The sequence below is a fragment of the Stegastes partitus genome, unplaced genomic scaffold (assembly GCF_000690725.1).
Source record: "Stegastes partitus isolate 25-593 unplaced genomic scaffold, Stegastes_partitus-1.0.2 Scaffold44, whole genome shotgun sequence".
NCBI lineage: Eukaryota > Metazoa > Chordata > Actinopteri > Pomacentridae > Stegastes > Stegastes partitus.
In genome coordinates, this window is record NW_007577775.1 from 769,368 (window position 1) to 791,134 (window position 21,767).

Sequence of the window (21,767 nt, forward strand, 5' to 3'; positions counted from 1 at the left end):
TGCCTCAGATGTAACTCTGCGCTGTTGCTTTCTTCATTATGTGGCTCTATGAAATCTCAGCCTCTTTCTCAACCCACCCCTCCATCTCCCACTGCAGCTCAAACGCACCAGCTCACCTACAACTCAGCTCAAACACTGTAAAACTGCTCTACGCTACACAATGACAAATTGTAATGTTGGAAAAATTCAGCCATATATGTTCAAACCAGAAACCAGCTCCATCCAACTCGAACGTTAACAGCACATATCATTTCCCTGACATACGAGCCAGTAGGGACCTTCTAAACCATCTGGCGCGCTCTGTAAGCTGTTATCGCCCCAGTTAATGTTGCTTCATTATCACTTTATTTAACGGTGGTGTTGCCACAATTTTACACCTACAAAGAAAAAAAAATCCACATTTGTAGGCTGAAGGAGATGGAGGAGGCATAAATCAGCAGATTTTAGCCCAGAAGGCTTGAGTTCAAATTCTGCCTCTCAATGTTATTATAGCATGTGGATTTGGATTTGCTCTCATTTTGACTCTTGCTTCCACTTGCTGCTTTTCAGTCAGTGTTTGGTTACGTTTAGAAAAGGGTTAGAGTTAAAACACACGCTGTTTCTATCCTTACCACATTACAGAGCTCCATTTAACACAACATATTTTACATGCACTTGTTTATACAACTGCAAGAGGTCAAGATAATGGGTCGTTAAATGGGCTGATCACGTCTGTAACGGGTTCCAGTTCTCAAAAAGATGATGATGATACAGAAAGCAACACTCTGCAAGTTGACAGGTGTGGTTCCTCAGGTTTGCTTTATATTAAACTCTGGCTGTCTGAATCCATGTTTTTGAGACCATCATTGCTACACTGCAGTTGCAAGGTGGAAATTGTCAGTCATGGCATTGATTGTCTATTTTGCTTGTCTTCTAGCATATAAAAAAAATAATAAAACACCATGTGGACACATTAAGAGATTAGATTAGATTTAGATTTTCATCAGAGGGGGCTTTAAAACATAAGCACGACATAACTTTTAAAGAAACAAATAAAAATAAGAAGTTACATTTATATGAAAATAACACAATCTTTCTCCATTCAGTGCCTTCAGGAGTTTAACCTCTACAGCCTTACTTAGTTTGTCATGACTAGGAGATTCTTGTGGCTAATATTTGCAAATGTTTGCAAAAATTACTAATTCAGTTAGCTGACTTAAGAGTCTTTCTCCAGTTGTGCTGCTATTTAGCCTTATCGCCTAATTGTTCCCAGAAGTTGCTGTTCTTAGTTGTTTTTTTTTTTTAAAGTGGTGCTTCAAGCAGCAGCAGCAGTCTATATATACGGAGCGATAGACTCTGAAGAATAATCACTTCATGTGTTCTGTTTCCCACCTGGACAAACAGCTCTTGCAGGTCCTGCTGGAACTTCTTTGGATCCGTGGTGATGGACACGGGGCCAATATCTGTGAGAGTAAATAAAAAAGTATATCATGAAAGGTCACCAACAGAGGCTTTTCAGTGAAGAAAATCAAATCAACTCAGCTTAATAAGTTCCAGTTCTGCTCTGGTTGCTAGTGCATGCCTAGAAACACAGTATTCATCTCAAGCAAATAAAAGCTTACGTCTGGGCTTTTTTCCCCCCCTTCAAATTCAACAAAACAACTGCATCTGAACAAAGGGTTTAATTCTTCCCTCTCAGCTACTCAGCCTCTCTGAAAAAAAAAAAGCATCGACGGCATCAAAATCCCTAATAAGTCACAGCCCAACTTATCAGGACCAGAGTGATGCCCTGCAGACTTTGTGCAAAGCATGAATACCAATCATACAAGAGAGGCTACAATGGTGCACTGACAAAATTACAGCATTCAGGTTTTGTTTTACACAAAGTTTGGATGATGACAGAATAATCATTCGCTGGAGCTGCAGTCAGCATTTCCAACTGGGTGACTTCCCCGGGTCTCTAATGGCAGCAGACCCCGGCATGACGGATAGGAGCCTGTCAGGGCCTGACGCCTACTTGGACGCCTCCTGAGGCCAAATCGATGGAACAGTAAACATTAACCAATACGCGGAGAATGCGTTGTTTTTGCCATAGAACACTGCCATCCATAAACACGAGCTTTTTCATTATAGTCATTACAGAGAAGACCCTCATCAGGTTAGGGTGGAGCCTCGTGATTTCAGTGTCTCTGCTTGTTATTCCAACTGTCACAACCCATTTTGAAGTATCTTTGCGAGACTAATGATACAGAGACTTGAAGACATGTGTCAAGCTGATGACATTTCTTACTCATTCTCAATCATTTTTTTCCTTTTTTTCCCCCCCTCCAACTAGTGGAGGCTTTCAAGTCCCCGTCTCCTCCTCATGAGCGCCTGTAAAACACTGACAGCACTGTCACGCCTCTTTGTCAGCCACCGCCGCTTTCTTTTGCAATCTTGGAAGTTTACAAGGTCCCCAGGGGCAGGGCGCATTAAACACAGACAAAACGTGTGGTGTTGGTGAAGAAGCCCACCATCCTCCCACCACTACCTCCCTCCATCCCCCTGCTGGCTAAACTGGGGGGCTGTGAGGGTTTTCCGGAGGCTTGGATGGAGGAGTGGGGTTGGGAGTGTGTGTGTGTGTGTGTGTGATTGGGGTAATTACACACAAGCAGACAGCATATGCTTCTCATCAGTGCACAAACACCCTCCCCCCATTAGAGCACTCTTATTTTCAAGCTGCAGCTTTCCCGTATAGAGGGGACAGATACAGGGGGTGAGCAGCCTTACCTGTCCCACAGACTGATCATCACACAAGATCACATATTCCTGCTTGGTTTCTAGTTTAATGTGAAACAGCTATGAAGTGCCACATACATGCTACAGGTTCTGAGATGTGCTGATTTTGTGATTTCCTTCAGAAAAATCATGACAGCCATGGAAATATAAAATTTCAGGGGGAATATAAACTACTGTTGAGTTTGTAATAATGAAGAAAAAAAAAAGCTACAGGCAACAGTGCAGCCTGGATAATCTAACCTTGTTGGTTTTGTTAAGTGCTGCAATAAAAAGCTAATTCACAAACATATTAAGAACTCAGTTGACAAAAAATGTGACTATTTTGGAGCTGGTTATTTAAAGAGCAAACTTGTGTGGGGTTACCTGGGTCGTGGAAGGGGACCAGGACAAAGTTTTTGATGGGTCTGTTCCTCCGGCTGAGGGTCTTCTCCAGGATCCGTGAGGCGCCCTCTATCACCTGTTTCAGATCGTCGTACATGGAGCCGGTAACATCGAACACAAAGGCCAGGGTAGAGGCGCTGTCACCGGATTCATCACTCTCCTCAACCCGGGGGTCTGCCAAGAGCCTGTGCACGCTGACAGAGAGCGCCAAAACTAGGCACTTTAATAAGGCACCGGCCATTTTTCTTTTTTTTTCAGATTTACTGCATCTGTCTGCTGGAATGAGGCGAATCACATAAAAAAAATTTCAAAGTAGGATAAAGTTTTTAAAAAGTTTGGATTTCAAAGTCACTCTGAAAGAAAGAAGAAAAGAAAAGTCTGGGACTACTTCCAGTAGCTAGAAAAGATATTTGGAACAATACGACTCAGCTGAAAGACATCAAAATCCAGTGTTAAATACTTCCACAGGAGAACATCCGTGCGTAAAGTTTGGAGGAGCGTGTGGACTGGCTCTGCGCTGGAGAGCCCCTGGAGAGATGGTGCTCTGACGCTTCAAACGGGGGCGGAGATGGGTATTAAAAGGTTCCCGAGACCCAACCTGTTTTTTTTTTTTTTTGTGCGTGTGTGAGTGTGTGTAACTCGACCCCACTGTGACTTCGAGGCTTTAACCCTATCCAACATTCCCCCCTCTTCTATTCGATTTTCGCTGTGGGGCCCCAAGAGACGCAGTTTTTTTTTTCTAACAGCTTTACGCACATTACCAGCCGGGCCTGGAGTCTGTATTTTGGACACGCCGAGAACATTGTCTCAGTAACAGCCTCGTTTTTATAAATAGCCATCGTTTATATTCAGCTGACACCAATCTAATTTTATACATAGCCCACCCTGAGAAATATCCCCTTGGCATATGAATGGGTGGAATAGCTTGACGCGCCACCAGGAAATGTCACTGTGCTTTCTTGCTGCTCTGGATAGAAATACTATTGATCATTAAACATTATCCTGGTGCACTTGATCTCTAGCTATGACATATCTTGTCTAAGAAGATCAGACCTCACAGAGGAAGCCAGCCCTGATCTTTTGAATGTAAATAATTCAGTGTCTTCTTCCAAAGTAAGCAGTAGAGACCCAGAATATTTTTTTGAAACAAGAAAAGTGGTTGTTCACCTCAAAATACACTCGTTTTACTGCACTTGGTCACACATGCTACATTTGAAACTTGTATAGAAAACAAAATGAACCAAGGACAGAACAGTCTCCGGTCAAAGCCCTGGACTCTTCCTCCTCTTGATATCACACGACTCCGTCCTTGATGAAAAGAGAACAGTAAGCAGGTCTGAGCAGGCCCAGCGAGCCCTGAAACTTCAAAAGGCACTGAGCCTCATTAACCCACCATCAATGCCAAGAAATCACAGTTGGGTGTTTTTTTTTTTCTTTTTGCAGTTCATTGTTCATTACACAACCATACAGTGCAGGCTTTACACCACGGAGAAAGTTGGCATGTTAGATTCAAAGCATAACAGGCGCTAAAGCTTGACATGACACCTTTCCTTATTAGTGGTGAAGCAAAGTGCAATACTGGACCGATAATAGATGCCATGTTAAATACAAGGTATTAGCGTCTGTGCAATCTTGGGTAATTATTACGGAGGGCTTCTACAAACAGACACGTGAGCAGCAGTCATTCTAAAAAAGCAGCTCCTTAAAATGATCCAAAAACTGGTGTATATAAAAGAAAAGAAAATGAAACACTGTTTTCTATCCATTACAGACTGAGAATACAGTAACAGAAAAGTTAGCCACTTAAATGCGTTTTATTCTGTGCTCTTATACTGTTAATCAACAGGTAAATGACATTTATAATTTAGTAAATTATCATTTGCATAAGGCATAAAATCAGTGAAGCGGATAAAACATCTTAATGCTCTAACTAAAATATTTCAGGAATGAAAAAAAAAGGCATCATCACATGCTCTGGCCTCACAAAGGACAAATACAGAGTAGACAATTGCAACCACAGAGCTCGCAAAAGCTTTACAACCAGAATTGATGTTTTGTTTGTGCCTCTCAATGACCAGGGCTTTGTGGCGCTGAAGGTGGAGTGCGATGCTCTCAAAAGAAATACTAAACCTCAATTCAGATGTAAGCTGTGACAGTTTGCGGTGTTGCTCGACAGTGTCATTCAGGATGTAGCTGTGTAACCGCGTGGACACTAGACGCTCGTGCTAACGGGGAAATGAGAACACAATGGGATGCACAGACTGCAAACATAGTAAAATCATCCATAGAAAACCCCGTGCTACTAAAACGTTCCTCTTCAAATAAAAACCCTGTTCTCTCAAGTAAAAGGAAACCTCGGGATGTGAGAAAAATAACAATCCAACAATAATAATGAAAAATACAGTGCAATACATTTCAACACCTTTGATAAAAAATAAAACTTCATTCCATATTTATGAGGAAAAATCCCATAAACGCAGCAAAGCAGAAAATAAATTACCATTATATTTACATCATATAATATACAGTATACTGCTTTGTAACTTTAAGTTAGTGTTCACGTTATCACCAAGTCACACATTTCTCCAGATCCTCCAGGGTTTAGAGTCTCTCCATTTTGGTGATGAAGCAGCAGAACAGTTCCTCTGAGCACTTCACGTGCATCCAGTGCTTTGCAGCACGTGAACGAGACGCACACCAGCATCTCCACGGGAATTCAGCTCCCTGGACTGTCCATGGGGAAACCACAACACTGCGCTCGCAGAAATGTTCGTACAGAGTCTACAACACTCAAGGGTGTACGTGGTGCCACATAGCTGTAGAAGCACAGATAAATGAGGGTTTTGCTGACATGTTTTGAATTCTCCGTCGCATCAGAGGATATATGTGGTCACGATCCTTATTGGAAATGTAGACGAACAGCTACTTGACACAGTATGGCCGTGCGACAAAAGTTTGCAGTCCACTTCTGGGTGATCAAGTTAAATGTGGCGTCCTCCCATTACAGGTGTGATGGTGCTGTACTGGTGTGTAACGGGCAGGAGGATGCTGAGCTGGATCCATCTGAGAAGTTTTAAGAGGGATTACTGTTTGAATAGATCACAGTAAGTCGTGTCATGATACCTTGTTGTGTTCAAAGCATGCCGGATAATCACTAAACAGAGCTGCCGCATTAATAAAAATATGTTTTCACAGGCTCGCTTCACAGTTGACAAAACGCTGAGCAGGATGTCAACAACAATTGGCAGCGGCCAGTGCATTACATTAGGCAGTGAGAGGAGAGGGCTGTCTCACTCTTCATTCAGCACTGCAAGACTATTTGATTGCCAGTAAACAAGTGGGCCATTTGAATTATTCATAAGAACAAACTGAGAGCAGAAAGTGGCTTCTTCACTTTGGTTTCAGCCCACGGACTGAATTTTCTCCCATTATTCTTTGCTCTGCTGAAATAAGCATTACACTGTATTATCGTGGAGCTGAAACATGACCTGGGATTGAAAGTCAGCCGAGCAGAAAAGTATGCAGGTAGTAGCTCATTAATACCTCACTCACCTTACATTTCTACACAAGTCCATCATAGAGTGACAATGCCTGAACAATAGAGGGGTCTGCCTTTGAACCTTCCTGAAACTCCTGCAGAGTCAGCTTCCCATCGGCGTTCTGCAACATGAAACAAATTAAAGTGACGCCTTGTAATGCTTTAACACAGAGTTACCAGCAGGGGGCAAAAGAGGCTCTCAGGCTAAATAATGTTACTCCTGTTCTATGCTGTTGGGCTGATCTGTGGTTCAGTGCACTTGGACGGTGGCCACTCTCTGCTAATACAAATCACTAAGTGCTGCTGTGGTGCACAGCTACTCCTATGGGCTGATCTTGGCAGTGGTGAGCTGACAAACACACCCATGCAGGCTGCGTCTCATCTTTCACTAAAGCTGAGTAGATTCTTGGAGCTGATAGAGGCACTGGCATTAGCACTGAGGGCCAGTGGTGTAGAAGACTATATATGATGTTTATAGACTGCAGGCAGCGTTAGTGACGCTGGGCTGGCTATAGCTAACAGCTCTAAACTTAACAGTGCCCATGTCAAAGTCCCCAGGGTGGCAACAAAGGCAGATTCACTGGTCCAAATGGGAAACTAATAATTAGCACAGCACTTGTATTAACTTCAGCTATAGTTTGATGTTAAACTTCAGAAACTAACATTATTTAACACTAACCTTGTCCATCATTGCAAAAATGCGGTCCACTCGCTTTTCTGGTGTGTTTTCTTCCTCTGGTAACTCCACAGTGTTCCCCTAAGATAACAAATTATTTCTCAGTTACTCATATCTCAAACAAATGAGGATTATGTAGCTGCTGTTTGGCAAAACTTACCACCATCTGATATATGGCATCGACGATGTTCAGCATCTCATCACGGGTTATGTAGCCATCGTTGTCAAGGTCATATAATTTAAAAGCCCCTGCACAGAGACAAAGTGTTAAAATATATCTGCTTCACTGCAAAGAAGAGAGCGTTCACAATTTTGTTCTGGTGCGTGAGCTCCATATTGAGATCAGAAAGCTTCTGAGATTTCAAAATGGTAATTCTTGATATAAATATTGATCACACATTGTTACAGGGTTGAAAGTTAAGGTTATGGCTAAAGTTTAAGCTGCATGTTCTTCTATTCGAATGAAAAGGTTTGGTCATGACCCCCAGCTAGCAGACGCCTGCTGTATCTGGGTAATGATCTTTTATTTGTTGTTCTCTCAGGGCCCACCGGTGTTCTTTCATATGCAAGTCAACCCTGAATCCTGTCATTTAAATGCAAAAAAAAACAAAAAAAAAACAAAAGGGGGGAGTGCGTCTACTTACATCTCAGCTTCTCATCCAGAGTCCCCCGAGAGGTCACTGACAGGGCCTGGATGAACTCCGAGAACTCGATGCGTCCGTCCTATAAGGGGACAAAAGTGAGAGAAAGACAGTGAAAGGAAACGGCCGAGAGACGAGACGAGCATCTCACTTCACATTTGCTGTAGCTGTACTTTGATGAACTCCTTCCTGTTCTTTCGTGATGTCCTTGCTGTATTCTGCTGAAAACGGGGCCAGACGTTTGCTCCAAGTCAGCTGCTATTTTTGCCCTGCACCTGGCTCTCTCCTGAGGCAGAAATATGTCACCTCTGGTCATTAGTAAGATGGATGCTACTAGCTCATAGTCTAAAAGTTACAGCACACAAACATACAACTACTCTATACTGGGGGCAACAATGTTTCATGTTTTGCAATCATTCCACATCATGAATGGGCATGACAGATAATTCTGTCCCAAAAGGTAGAAAACATTCCCCTCTGACACTTCCTTTCAGCTTTGTTAGAATCCAGTGCGGTGAATCTTACCAGAGAAGCTCAACATTTCCAATAACGCTCTCAAAACTGTAGCCTCAAGTGTACATCTGCGTGGGCACACTTTTGTATAGCAGAAAGAGAAGTCTGCTGTCATGGATGATGATAGAATATAAAATGAAAGCTCAAAGTGGCTCAAATGCCACTAAATCAGACCAGCGCATTAAGTTATGACCTCCTGTCTCAAGCCGCTGCATAACACTAATTCAAAACAAACCGCAGCACAGAAATTCCACTCACATTCTAAGCGAAAAAAAACGAAAACCTTGTGGAACTCAAGCAATGCAAATAAATCAATTTCCAGGTAGTGGAGCCATCAGGCTCGGGTCAATTCATATTCTCGCCAGATAGTAAAGGATTGTGCTGAATTACAAAAAGGTTTTCCCACATCCTGCTACAACAGCTGCCTACCTGTAACCCTGCTATGAGATCAGTCACAGCTTGTTCTTCAGAAGAAAAAAAAAGCCAAGCACTCTTCACGGCCCTTAGGGTCAGATAACCTGATCTCTACCAGACATCTGACTAGCCAGAAAACGTTGAGTCATGCATTGCTGATTACATAAGTCATAAAAACTGTTAAGATCAATGCGTTCTCTAACTATGGGGTGCCCAACGCTAATGAAGGTCAGAGATAAACATCAGATGAGGGGGGTTGTCTGATCTTCCTGACACAAAGCCTCTTAACTGAAGTCAATAAACCTCCAGGGGCTTACCAAGATCCCAGGAGCTGTTCATTTACAGTTTGCATCCCTAAACACAATTTGAATAATCATGTACAGATGCAACAAAGTGGATTACTTCAGACAAATGTAGCTTATAACAGGTCAGCCTTGACAAAACCTGCTTCGTCATCATATGCTCAAATGCTTCGAGGATGTACCCACACAACAGAGACGCGAGTTCCACTCTTAAAGAAAAACAAACAGTACATACGCCTTGTGAAAACAAAATTGGCACAGACTTCTGAAACTGATTTATGGCACAAAACTAAGGGTTGCGATTATAGGTTACTATCGACGCTATGACTCATCTTCAGCCCTTTGCCAAGTAGAGGGTTTTTTTTTGCAGACAGAATCATCTGTGATACTGACTGACCATGTTCTAGTAGAGAATTATTTAAAAGGCTTATCGATGCTCGCCAATGTGTGCAAAAATACACCAAGATTCTGTTTGTACTCAAAACTACATAGAACAAGACACAGAGCATGAATTTCCAACTGCGTATAACATGTCCTTATGGTAGTATGTTTTGATTACATTTTGGCCTCGGATTTTATTACATTTCAATGTCCAAAACAAACATCCTTGATTCAAAAGGGGTCTGAATAAATAACCGTATGTATACAAGCCTGAGAGCAGAAAAAAAAAAGAACAGACCTGGAATAATAACTAAAATGAATGGGATCTCCATATGATACTGCGCTGATGCTTTTGTTCAACCCCAAGACTCAACAGAAAGAGGGAGCTGCTGCTCTCCTAAACTGACTTGTTCTGAATAAAGACCTTTAGATTCGCCTTTCCCTCAGGCCCTGTCCCTTTTTAACAGAACTTTATCTGGCAACACTGCCAGACAAACAATCAGCCTCAAATTACTTTTGCCATTTGGAAGAAACAAAAGGTATTTTACAATTAGTCTCCTTTGTAATACGTCCATAAAACTTTTAATTACAAACCTTATTTTCGTCAAATACATTGAAGACGAAGGACGCAAACTTCGTGGGATCTCCAAAAGGAAAAAACTGCTTATATATCTTCTGGAAGCCCACGGCATCCAGCTGCCCACTTGGACAATCCTTGATGAAGCCTTTGTACCTGAAAAATAAAGTCTGGTTAGAGATCTTATTAAAAAAAAAATAAAAAAAAAACAAGTATAAAATTCATAACCACAACTGAACAACATTGATGATAGACTGAAGTCGCCTCCTCGTTTCTACAGTAGGCATTACTGATTCAGTTTGAAAGAGTGCGCTAGATCAAAAAGGTGAAGTGCAAAGCTATTTGTCTCATTCACAGATAAGATGATCGCCTTAATCCAATAGCAAGCCCAGGGTGGTTAACTCTAATCAAATTACTCTCTGCTTCTCTTTGATAATATGCGTAGCTGATAGATAAGTCTGAGAGCTTCCTCTTGCTCCTGGAAATGACATATCTAGAGAGCGACTTAACATCTCTATTAGCCTAAATATAGAAGCATTTCATGAGCAATTTCAAGCGCAGTCACTCAAAGGTAGGCAGTTTCCTTGTACGTCTTCATAAGGGAATACAGCAGCCACACAACCCAACTAGACTGTAACAGGTCAGGGAGCAAGGAAGAGAGTGTTGGTCTTTACAAAAATAAATGTTACATGAATAATAGGAGGAAATAGAAAGTTTAAAAAAAAAAACACATCTAGTGAAAAAAAGGCACTGTAAATAGCATTCCCTCTTGATCAACACCAAAAATGACGCAAGTTCACACTAGGGAGCACTGCCTGTTCGTCTCTGATTCAGTTAAGGAGGTTCATAATAAGACTGGGCTATAATTAAGGCCAGGGAGAGTACGTTCGGATGAAGAGTGACGACCAGGAAAGATCTTTTTCCACTCACGCTCGGGCTCCTCACTCCTCTTAAATTCTTTACTTTTAATCTGCCTTGGAGATAATGAAGCAGGGCTCCATATAGTCACAGAGATGGGGGAGACGCTTTGAGGAGCAGCTGGGATATAGTTCAGGAAGGAGAGACGCGAGAAAAGAGCAGAACCATGTAATTCTCACATTTGAATTATCTGGAGATATGCAGGAAAATAAAAGCCCAGCTTCCTATAATGCAGAGTATGGCCTAATTGGTATTCAAAGTACAGAACACAATGCGTATCATAATCCAAAGCCGACCCATTTCACCTGAACTCTTTAGTCATTTTTTTAAATGGATGACTACGGAATTTTAAATCCTGCAACCAATATGAAAGACTGGATGACGCCATAGCATACATTATGTTTTCTGTATGGGGCAGAGAGCATTTAGTTCACATATAAAAATGTTTATTGCAAAACAGAACAGAATATAGTGTGCAGTGGTATGCTTGCATGCAAATCCCAAGTTGACTTTGTTTTGGCAGTAAAGCCCCGTATTACAGGCATGGTAAACAAAAAACTGTGATGAAATAAAAAAAATAATCCAATTTACATCAACAATAAATATTTTTATCTAACAGCCTCTTTTCAGTAATTTGAGTAGGTCAAATATCTGCACATTTTAGTTTATCACTCACAACCAGAGTAAATTGGCAGTTCAATATGGACATATGTGCTTATTACAGATATACTGACACCAGACCATCTGTTTGCAACAAGAAATCGCACAGCGGAAATTACAGAACAGAAATGTCTTTTTAAGTGGTTTGTATAAATAATGGTGGCAAAAAGCTTTCCTGTATCCTTCATTGGAGTGAGAGGACAATAAATAAATTAATTCATTCATAAAGATGAATGAACACCACAGACACCATAAACAATGTGATCCAGACACCCTGACGAGGACTCAGAGGCAGAAACTGACAAAATAAAGGCTTTCACTAGGGCGCTCCACCAACTTTAGACATGAAGTTCCGTTTAATCATCATGAGGTGCACTGCTCAGCCTGTGCAAACATGTTTTCTGAGGCTTTGAAGGAACTTTCCGAAGTCTGAAATAACCCCCGATGATGTAACTGGGGTTTTCATGACTTGGCCTTCAGTCTTAAAGTCTGTGTTATGGGCAGGAGGTTTGGCAAAGGGTTGAGTGATTCAGGGAAATAACCTAATTGGGATATTTCTGGCAGAAATCATGATTAAATTTGCAACGTCTTTTTCTAAAGTCAGGCGTTTGTTCAATATTCACTGTATGATATCAGTTTAAAATGTGATGGAGCATCAAAAGTGTCACACAAGGAGGTCAGCATAAATTTGTAAAACTATTGGCACAACATTTGGAACCCTGGGGCCGCAAAATGTACAAGGCGTGGCTATTAAATGATGACGCTCGGCTTGTGTCAGTCAGATCCCAGCGTGCATCCTCGAACCACGTAGTATACACAGATCAATGAGCAGCATAAACAACTCAACTAAAAGTTTCAGTGTGTTCAAATTAAATTAAACTGAATTACAGCATTAGTCTCATCACCTAATAGCCTCGCCGCGTATATTCTAAATTGCAGTCTTTACGATTTGCTAATTGCATTGTTTCAAAATGCAATTTCGATTTGAAATCTGTTAATTGTTCAGATCGAGTACGGCATTTAAAAGAACAAAGCATTTAGGCGGCAAGGGCAATCTAATGAAAGGGAATCTTTAGTTGCATCATGGGACATGCAGGAGGATAAAAGATAGGATAAAAAGGATATGCCGGCCACTGCTGCTTTCATTTTGACCACTTTTGAGATTTTTTTCTCTGCCTCTGATGAGTCCCTCACCTTCATGTGAGTACAATGCTAAATCACTCCAGTGCTCCTTTGTTGCCTGCCCAACACTGCCTGCAGAAGGTTTTCATTTACGTTCTTAAGAGCACCTTAAGGACTTAGTGGATTAGAAATGACAAAGCAGTGAGAACTTTTTATGCCTAAAAAAAATTTGTTCATATCAATGCAACAGAACCAGAGCCTGTATGTCTGTACTCTTCCTCTTGAAATCTTCCTTCTAAAACTTTACCAGTTTACCTTTAACTAGCTGCTGGTGACCGGCTACTTGAGCTATTAAAAATAATTTCATGCCCACTGTAAAAACTGTGGGTTTTTACATTATACACTACTGTATTTCATCTGATGTTTATTATAGTTCAACACTGCTTAAATTTTAATGAGTGTGCATTTAAATAATTAATTTTTTATACCAAATGTAATACATTGTGTATCAGTCTGACAGCCACTCCACAGTAACATCACTTTGCTGTGCGAGTCTTTGAGTTATGCATATATAAGGCTGAGTACTACAGTTTCCATATTACAAATAATGTAGCTAGATAAGCAGTACACGCTCAAACACTGGTACAGTGGGTACAGTAAACGCCCCCCCACTGTGTGAACATGTTTGCAGTGTCAGCTATTCATCAGTCTCATGATCAGAGTCACTTTCATTTGCCAGGAACACATCGTGCACAAGAGATCTTACTTGGTGACACTGGTGCTAAGACACACACACAGTCAGCCTGTACTTGAAGCAGCGTAATCATACGACTACGTACTGTACTTGTGGGGACATAGCAAACGTGACATTGTGCATCAGAGCACACTGGGGAGCCGGCATGAAGATAAAGTATTTATTACTGGCACTGGTTACTTCTCCTTGGCATCTACCACGGTGGCTTGCCAAAGAGCTGTGCAGGATGTTTCTTTTGCTCCTGCCTAGCTGGCAGGAACATCACTGAGCTATGGCATTTTGTTATTGATTTCAGGTAGGCCTCGGGCATACTAATGATGTTCCCTTAGAGGAGAATTAGAAAGGGGAACAAATTTAATGCACAACACAGGCATTTATCTAACCCTGCTAATTCTTCTGTGTCTGTGCCTGTGCTCTAATTACACGCCATCTGGCATTTCCCCTGGTAAAATTCCCTCTCATCCCTCACACTCAGCCGTGTTGATTGCTGCTGATCTTCAAGTGAGGACTCATGCAAACTTTCCTGTGAAAGACAGTGAGAGGGTGATGGTGAGCTAACTGGCTGCACAGCCGGCGTGGTGGAGGTTTAAGGGAGATGGGGGCGGGGGGGAGGTATTCCGCCCCAGTGCACTCAGGCAGCCCCAGGGACAGACCAGCTCGAAGGCTCTGGACCTGCCAATGCCCAGCGATATCTAATGCTGCAGCCTTTACTGCTGTGTGGCTGTGAATGTGGCCTGGCTCCTTCCCCCCTTTAAACCCCATTACAAGAGCGACTAGCTCTCAAGGCAGAGCTCTTTTCATGCATGCGGAATTAGGTTGTGAAATGCAAAACCAAAGCAGGAGAACTGAAGTGTGAACATGGAAGAGTGATCACTTTATTACAGTGCTCCCTCTTTTGATATACACTCCTCTTTGTTTTTGATTTCCAAAGAAACAATAGCCCAACAGCAGCATGCAGCAAACAAAAGCGATGACTACACTCATGCCTGAATCATCTCTGTAATGAAGATGCATTGTTTCACATCCATGTGCCAGCGGCTGTCAAATTGTCCCCTCAGAAAAACATGCAGACACTCAAAGCTGAACAGTAACGATCACTCTCACCACAGTTTTGTCACTTACCCTGCACTAAAGTGTCTTCATTTCATGGATATCTTTCATTTTGATACTTGTAAGTAAATGCTTCAACATTATGAATACAGACTGCGATCAGACAGAGGCTAGACCTTTGTAAGATGGAGCCGATGCAGGTAACACCGACTAATAGATACAGAATCTGACAGGAAGAATTACTAATCGGCAACCTTGCAGAGGCTCTCTGGCCATGTAGTCAGGAGTGCCTGAAAGTGAAACAACCTTGTGCCCCCCGCCATTCTCCTGTTATCAGACATCCCTTTTGCAAATCGAGCAAAAATGTTGTGGAGGAATGCATCATGGAAGTGTTTGTATCAGTATTATCAGCCTTCAAAGTCATTCAGTCTCAGTAAGGCTTCAAAGTCATTCTATTTTCAGAACTCATCTGTCTTCAGGGAAGTGTGAGGGAGATGGCTTCAAATCAACTATCAAACCAACAGTAAATTCACCATCCGTGGACTTAACAAACTAAATCCTGGGCAAAATATATCAAAGTGGGTTCTGCAAGTGGGTCAAGGTAAGACCCCCTGATTCCTGTGAGCTTTCTCAGTGAAGACACAATTGCTAATATATTACTAGCCTCACATCAGGAAAGGAAAATTCTCATTAAAAATGAATGCACACACTTACCACTGCTGCACCTCTTTCTCTGTAACTGCAAGAGAAATAAAGAGTGACATTAGCTTAGAGGAAAACTTTGGTTGCCCTAGAAAAAAAGTGGCTTACTGTGAGATACAACAGAGGAGCCTGGTAGTTAATCATCTTGGCCCAATCCCTTCGAACACACATCCTCGGAAGAAATATTCAACAGTGTCAACATGCAATTATTGGAAAATAGCTATGTTCCGTTGAGAGTAGAATTCACTGATTCTTGGATGTTATCAAAAGAGAGGAATAATATTTCTTTCTGACTGGTATAGTAGTAGACAAGTGGGAGTAAGCCCCAGGGAGCTGCAAAAAGACACACAATGCTAAGGGAATGAAGGTCAGCCGCACATTTTCAAGAGAAGAGTTTAAGCGGCAGGATGTGTTATCATGCCCACACAAGCACCATTATCTGCCAGTATCTAATCAACCAATCCCAAATGGCTTTCCCTTGTCTCTTTACTTTCGCTCAAGTAACCAAAGCAATTTTCGGTCTCTTTGGCCCCCGGGGTTACTAATGAAAACAAGGACTGGAAATCAATAGCATTAGTTTAACCAGGTAGTCCTTTGAGAAAGACTTTCTGAATTCGTGTGTCTGCTGCTAAAGTCTGAGAATAGATGTCGTCTACTACCACCTCTGTTGGGGCCTGCGGCAAAGCAAGAGGCTTATAAACCCCCCAAACAGCTAGTTAGTTAATCACTAATTTCATGAACTGTAATGTTTAACCTTGAGCAACTCATAGTCATGGTAACAACAAGGGTATACAACCGAGGGAGCAAGGCAAACAGTGAGTGAGCAAGCGAATGGCCAGATACGAAGATATTTTTAAATTTACCATTATCTAGCACCCTCACATTTCAAGAGATTGCTCAGGTAACAGAAAATCTATTTCTGCCAAGGGCCAAAAAGAAGATATTTTGCTAACACTTAACCATGAAATTTACACAATAAGGTATTCAATAATGGTGCTCTCACAGCGCTAGAGGAGAATCACACAGAGGCTATTGATAAGGAGGCCAGGTCAGGCCGCCGCTGCCTGCAGATACCTCCATCTCAATTCATCCCGCTCAGCGTTTCACCAAGAAACCCATCATGTGACCATTTCCTGGGCAATAAATGTCAGGGTCAATCACACGACTGTCAGCCAAGCCAAGCTACCATTAAATTGGCCTCAAAAGTCCATGCAGTCAAAAATTGGTGCAATTTAGTATGGCTGCGATTGAATAAAAGAAAGAAATTACATAACTCAGTCAGAGGCAATGGGCAATAATGCAATCAGCCAATTGCAGCAGAGTGCAGGGCCCACGCAGCCGGTTGGCCCTGCAGGGTCTGCTAGAACACATCCGGCTCGCGACTCTGTCACTGTGAGTGTCGTCGTCTCTTTGACTACTTACAAAATCATCATGCTATTACAGAACATGGGCCTGGCCTACATCCTGCACACATAATAAGAGGACTGCTGGTCTTCCCATGTGAAGCCAGAACAGTCATTCAGAAAAAGCCTCTCTGGGTAGAATTAAGTTCTTTTAAAGTATAGGTGAGGCCATTTTCCACAATTTTCACTAAGAGCAGGAAAAATCACTGGCTAGTCAGAGCCTTTGCACAGCTTAATGTTATCTTTGGCCTGAAAGTGGAACATTTCAGTGCCATTTGTTTGTCTGTCTGTTTGCCTATTTGTTTGTCTGTCAGCAAGATTACGCGTGCGGCCAAATTTTATAAAACTTGGTGGAGGGAAGGAGCATGGCCAAAGGAAGAACTCATTAAATTTTGGTGGCGATCTGGATCACTTTCTTTAAAATTATTAGATAAAGCCTCAGTGGAGGTCTGTGATTTTTGAATGCTTTTCTATTTGAAAATATAAGATCAGAATAATTTGCCTATGAAGAACTTTTAAACAACAAATCAGAATAAAGGCATCTACACATATTTATCTGAAATAAATAAGACTTATTTTTGCCTTTTCACACATGCAAGGTAATATTTGCTGGGAAATAAATGTCCTGCTTCTTTTACCTCTAGAACAAAAAGACACATAGGCACATAGAAAAGTCCCCAATCTGTCAAGAACCAAAGGAAAGCATTGAATTGGCAAATAAAATGGCAGACAAAGGCAGACAAAGCTGCTCATGGGAGAGAAAGAAAAAGAGGCAACAGGATGGAGGAAAGCAGAAATGATAGAGTCTCCAGTCAAGCAACAACAGAACAAGAGGGAATGATCACACTGGGAGAAAAAGCTTGGTGCCCCCTCTCAGCGATGCTAACCAGATAAGATCTTAATTATACTATTCCATTCCATGCTCAAAGAGGGCAATTAGGGGGTAAAGCGAAAGAGACAGGGTGAAAGGGTAAGAGAAAATGAGAAAGAGAGCGAGAGGAAGAAAGAAAGAAAAAGAGAGAGGGAGAGAGAGAGAGAGAGAGAGAGTAAAGGACAGCAGCAAGCAGTCCAGCCCAGCATGAAGCCTAATCTTCCTCCACAGCAATTTCCTGCTACAACAGCCTTCCTTGGTTCTGCTGTGGAGAGACCCACCACACAAATAACACTGTCATTAAGCAGCCAATGGATGTCAGCTTCCACCCACACCTGCACACTGTGCTGCTCAAATAATAATAACAATAATAACGCCGCGCTCCAGAAATAACACACAAATGATTAATATAGTGTCTTCTGAGAAGACGTTTCTGGCGGTAATTATAATCTGTGATCTGTGCTCAAATTTGATTGAAAACCATGGGGAAAAATCTTTTTTTTTATGTTCAGCAGGAGATATCAATAAGTAGGTTACTGCTGGAGAGGTGGAAAAAGCAAACGCTGTCAATCTGAAGCGTCCTGATAGGTTAAGAGGAGCAAGGATAATAGATCTAGCTACGATGTTGCACAGTCACTCCAGTTTTTGCCTGGGGTCTCCTGTCAATCTCTATGCCGGAATGCAATTTACAATAGTTGCAGGTAAAAGCATAGCATGAATTTATTTAGACTCAATCAGAGACTGTTACCAAACACATTAAAAACAGAATAATTACCAATACAAAAGGTTCCATGAACAGAATTCTCATCTCTAAAACCCCCCATCTCGATAGCTAACACAATCTCGGCTTCTCCATATTCATAAATCTCATCAGCATGATTAAAAGACGCTGATTACAACTTTTTGCTTGAACTTAACCAATCAAGATTTGGCACAAAACATTTATATGTAAATTTAAATCAAATCGGGAAGCTTATCCTCTGCTGACATTTAGATGTGGCTCTGTTCTGTCAACAATGAGAAAGTTGTAGAAGACACCCCAGCAGGCAGGGCTATTTACTGTAAAGCCTCAGCTGGTGCACAGTAGGTGGAAAATATGATTAGAAAACTGCAGCAATAAAAAAAATCACTTAGGTATTCTTATCACATACTGCATATTCTTTTATGCTAGATTCTCTAAGAGTTTGTGCAGGATTTTCTTTGTAAACATATGCAAAAGAAAAGAAAGACCTGAGGGTACTCACAATAAGTTTTCCTCGTCAACTCCTCCACCACCTCTGGCTTGAGCTTGCTGTTTGATTTACCCATGATCTTCAGCTCTCTCCAAATCCACCTCGGCACGCAGCACCTGTTACTACGTCCTCTCCAGTCTGCTCGTCTGCCAGAAACATACAACAAAACGTGGGCCTGTTTAGGCGCGAGCACACCGGTGAAATGAGACAAAACAATGCTTTTGTTTTGGTTTGCTTTGGCGGGAAAAAAAAAAAAAGAAAGAAACTCCCATTCAAGCTAAATGAGTCTATCGTTCTGTGTGTGTCACTTTAGCTGTGGTCATGATCTGCTCAGTCATCAGCCCTGGCACTCCAGACAGATGAGTAAAAACCCCAGGGGCCCTGTGAAGAAGGGCCAGCAGGTTGATGAGTCTATATGAGCGCTGCTGAGTGCCTATGTGTCCGCCTCATTTCTTCGCAGCAGTCCGTGGGCGAAGAGTGGCGTTTGGATGCGTTGCTACCTTCGTCCTTGGATACAAGAGTCACTCAGCGGCTGGGTTAAGCGCGCTCACTCCCTCACAGTCATTCTCTGTTCTTCTCACTCCTCCCACCCCTTCTTTCCCACCACTATCTCTACTGCTCTGGGTAAGTTACTGTACAAAAGAATCCTCCCTCTTGACAGCTGAGATAAGGAGGTGTGTAAACTCAAATACAATGAACAGAGCTCGACTTGGATGCACCCCACTGCACTTTGCACTCACTCAAACTCTAATCCTTGGAATTCATACAGACGTCACAGTTTAAGTAAAAGGTTTTTTAAAAAAAAAAAAAAAAAAACGGCCTCAGTAATGATTTATGGGAAGCAAAAAAGATGCCAGGCATGTTCATAGTTCTACACTTTTAGATGCCAACCGAGCAGCATAAAAGAGATCTCGGTGCTGCTCTTAAAATAAGCGTGTGAGCTGTCTACTAAGTTTATAGGCGGATTTTGAAGGATGACAGTTTTCTTTTCTCCTCCATTCTGACTCATAAGTCTCCCTCCTTCCTGGGCTCACGACAGCATGGCACGGTGATTTCCTCCTCTCTGTCACAGCAGCCAAGAGATAGGAATAATGGAATTTCTTTGTATCACGGGCACAGCGTTGGCATGCATCGATGCCTAACCACAGCAGCTGTCTGACTCACAAAGGAGGAAAAAAAAAAAACACTGTATGCACTGGGCACCTTCACTGCGAACATCTGCAGCAGACATCCACGGCCGGTGATGTCCTTCTGAGGGATGCCACGCTGGTGATCACCATCTTGTGTCTGCTCAAGCCTTGTGGTTCCTGGATGTTGTTTAGAGGCTGTGGAAATAAACAAGACAGACAGGGTTTACAGAGGGCAGGGACAAGCATGCGTTTCAGTGGAAATGGACTGTCACCTGGAGATACAGACACATGGGCACTTGACTGGGAAAAAAAACCCCAAAAAAACACTCAAAACGAACGACCTTTCCGCTGTGTGCCAAAAGCTGCTGAATGTGGCAGAGCACAAAGTGTTGGTAATTGAAGTGCGGAGGCTAAAGTGTGCTGCTTTTTGTTAGCACCAGTCGATATCAGAAACGGATCGATTAGAGTCAAACAGGTGGCTCGGACGAAACGACACAACTAAAACACAAATACTCACAATGTTAACAAAGCTTAGTTTAATTAAAAAGCACTTTCTGTCGGTGAACTGACACATGTTTTGGTTGACAGGAGTGAGAAACGTCGGCAGCAGCAGCAGCAGGTGGGATGTTGCCCGGCAGTGCCATAGCAACACACAGTTTACGGCTACAGCGGAGCTTTGCTAGTCATTGTTTGGTACCCACGCTGCTCCGCGGAGCGACTTCACCAAAAATAATCTGAATAATCAAACAAAACACCTTCAAATGAATAAAAGCTTTCATATGTTTAGTTTTTTTTTTTACCTGAGCTACCAAAGCGGGGAAGTCGCCGTCCGCTTGGCCACTTTGTAAGAGGACAGCCGCCGTCCGACGTTGTTGCTCCGCCGAGTTCCGGAGAGCGACTCGCTGCTGCTCGGATGGCGGTCTGTGCGATGCCGCCGACCGTCAGGGAGTGACGTCGCTGCCGCCGCTGGCTCCGACCGGCTCTCCCTCTGAGACGCTGACGTCGCGGCACCGCTGGTCGCACACTGACCCTTTGTGTGCTCTCTCTCAGCCTCCACACGTGTCGTCTCCAAGTTCAGACACGGAAGAGTTAACTTTTACTCTTACATTCATATATTTTGGGGGGGAGAGATATGAGATGAGCAGAACTGGCACTTCAGTAAGTCAAGTCAGTTATTTATACAGCACGTATAAAAAAAAAGAAAAAGAAAAAACTGCTGCGCCAAAGAGCTTTCAAGTAGAAAATGTGATTGAAGTTATAAATTAACCAAACTACTTTAAACATCGAGGCTAAGGCTCTGCTGTGTTATTTATGGTGTGTGCTACCTGACGAGTTCACACATCGAGGATTAAAACAACAAACGATACTATATCCACCCGACTAAAATAGATGTAAAGGCTTGAAGCAGCTTATTGTTTCTGATGGAGATCAGCTGAGGTACCTTAATTGTAGGGATGAGACCCTGACCTAATGTTTACAAAAATTACCAGACTAGTTTTGATGTTAGGGTGAGACCATGCAAAGCATCCGACAAAAAAGGGAAATTAATGGTAAATGTAGTTTTAAAAAAAAACAAAAAAAAAAAAAACAGTGTAACTTTATGGCCACATATTGTGACAAAAATAATTCCTATTTGTAAAATATATATATACATGTTTTGTTTTTTTTTTGTGTGGAAACTGTGTACGGGTTTTGCTTTCTTTTATTTTACTACATATTGATTATAATTTTACAAAACAGGAAAA

At 42.1% G+C, this 21,767-nt stretch overlaps 2 protein-coding genes across 2 annotated transcripts in view; both read right to left on the minus strand.

The window, feature by feature from the left end:
* The window catches only part of hmcn2 (hemicentin 2), a 52,729-nt gene extending 49,135 nt beyond the window's left edge, over positions 1 to 3,594 (minus strand). Inside the window, exons 1-2 of the mRNA XM_008306028.1 lie at positions 3,121 to 3,594; positions 1,372 to 1,442 (exon numbers count right to left, since the gene is read on the minus strand). Of these exons, the coding sequence (XP_008304250.1) occupies positions 1,372 to 1,442; positions 3,121 to 3,379 (330 nt within the window). The 5' untranslated portion in view covers positions 3,380 to 3,594. The remainder of the gene's footprint in view (positions 1 to 1,371; positions 1,443 to 3,120) is intronic.
* A 966-nt stretch (positions 3,595 to 4,560) lies between these two features.
* ncs1b (neuronal calcium sensor 1b) lies at positions 4,561 to 20,899 on the minus strand. The gene is made up of 10 exons (XM_008306036.1): positions 20,823 to 20,899; positions 20,096 to 20,217; positions 18,905 to 19,038; positions 15,399 to 15,423; positions 10,198 to 10,336; positions 7,997 to 8,075; positions 7,513 to 7,601; positions 7,356 to 7,433; positions 6,691 to 6,798; positions 4,561 to 6,201 (listed from the first exon to the last, which is right to left on the minus strand). Exons 3-9 carry the CDS (start codon positions 18,966 to 18,968, stop codon positions 6,700 to 6,702), a joined length of 573 nt encoding a protein of 190 aa, XP_008304258.1. The 5' UTR covers positions 18,969 to 19,038; positions 20,096 to 20,217; positions 20,823 to 20,899; the 3' UTR covers positions 4,561 to 6,201; positions 6,691 to 6,699.
* Between the last annotated feature and the right edge of the window lie 868 nt (positions 20,900 to 21,767).

Coding starts and splice junctions, on each gene's coding strand:
- ncs1b (XM_008306036.1), bottom strand. CDS start 18,968: ATGGGTAAATCAAACAGCAAGCTCAAGCCAGAGGTGGTGGAGGAGTTG. Junction 15,424..18,904: donor GTTGACGAGGAAAACTTATT/GTGAGTACCCTC, acceptor TTTCTCTTGCAG/TTACAGAGAAAGAGGTGCAG. Junction 6,799..7,355: donor TTTTTGCAATGATGGACAAG/GTTAGTGTTAAA, acceptor TTCATGTTGCAG/AACGCCGATGGGAAGCTGAC.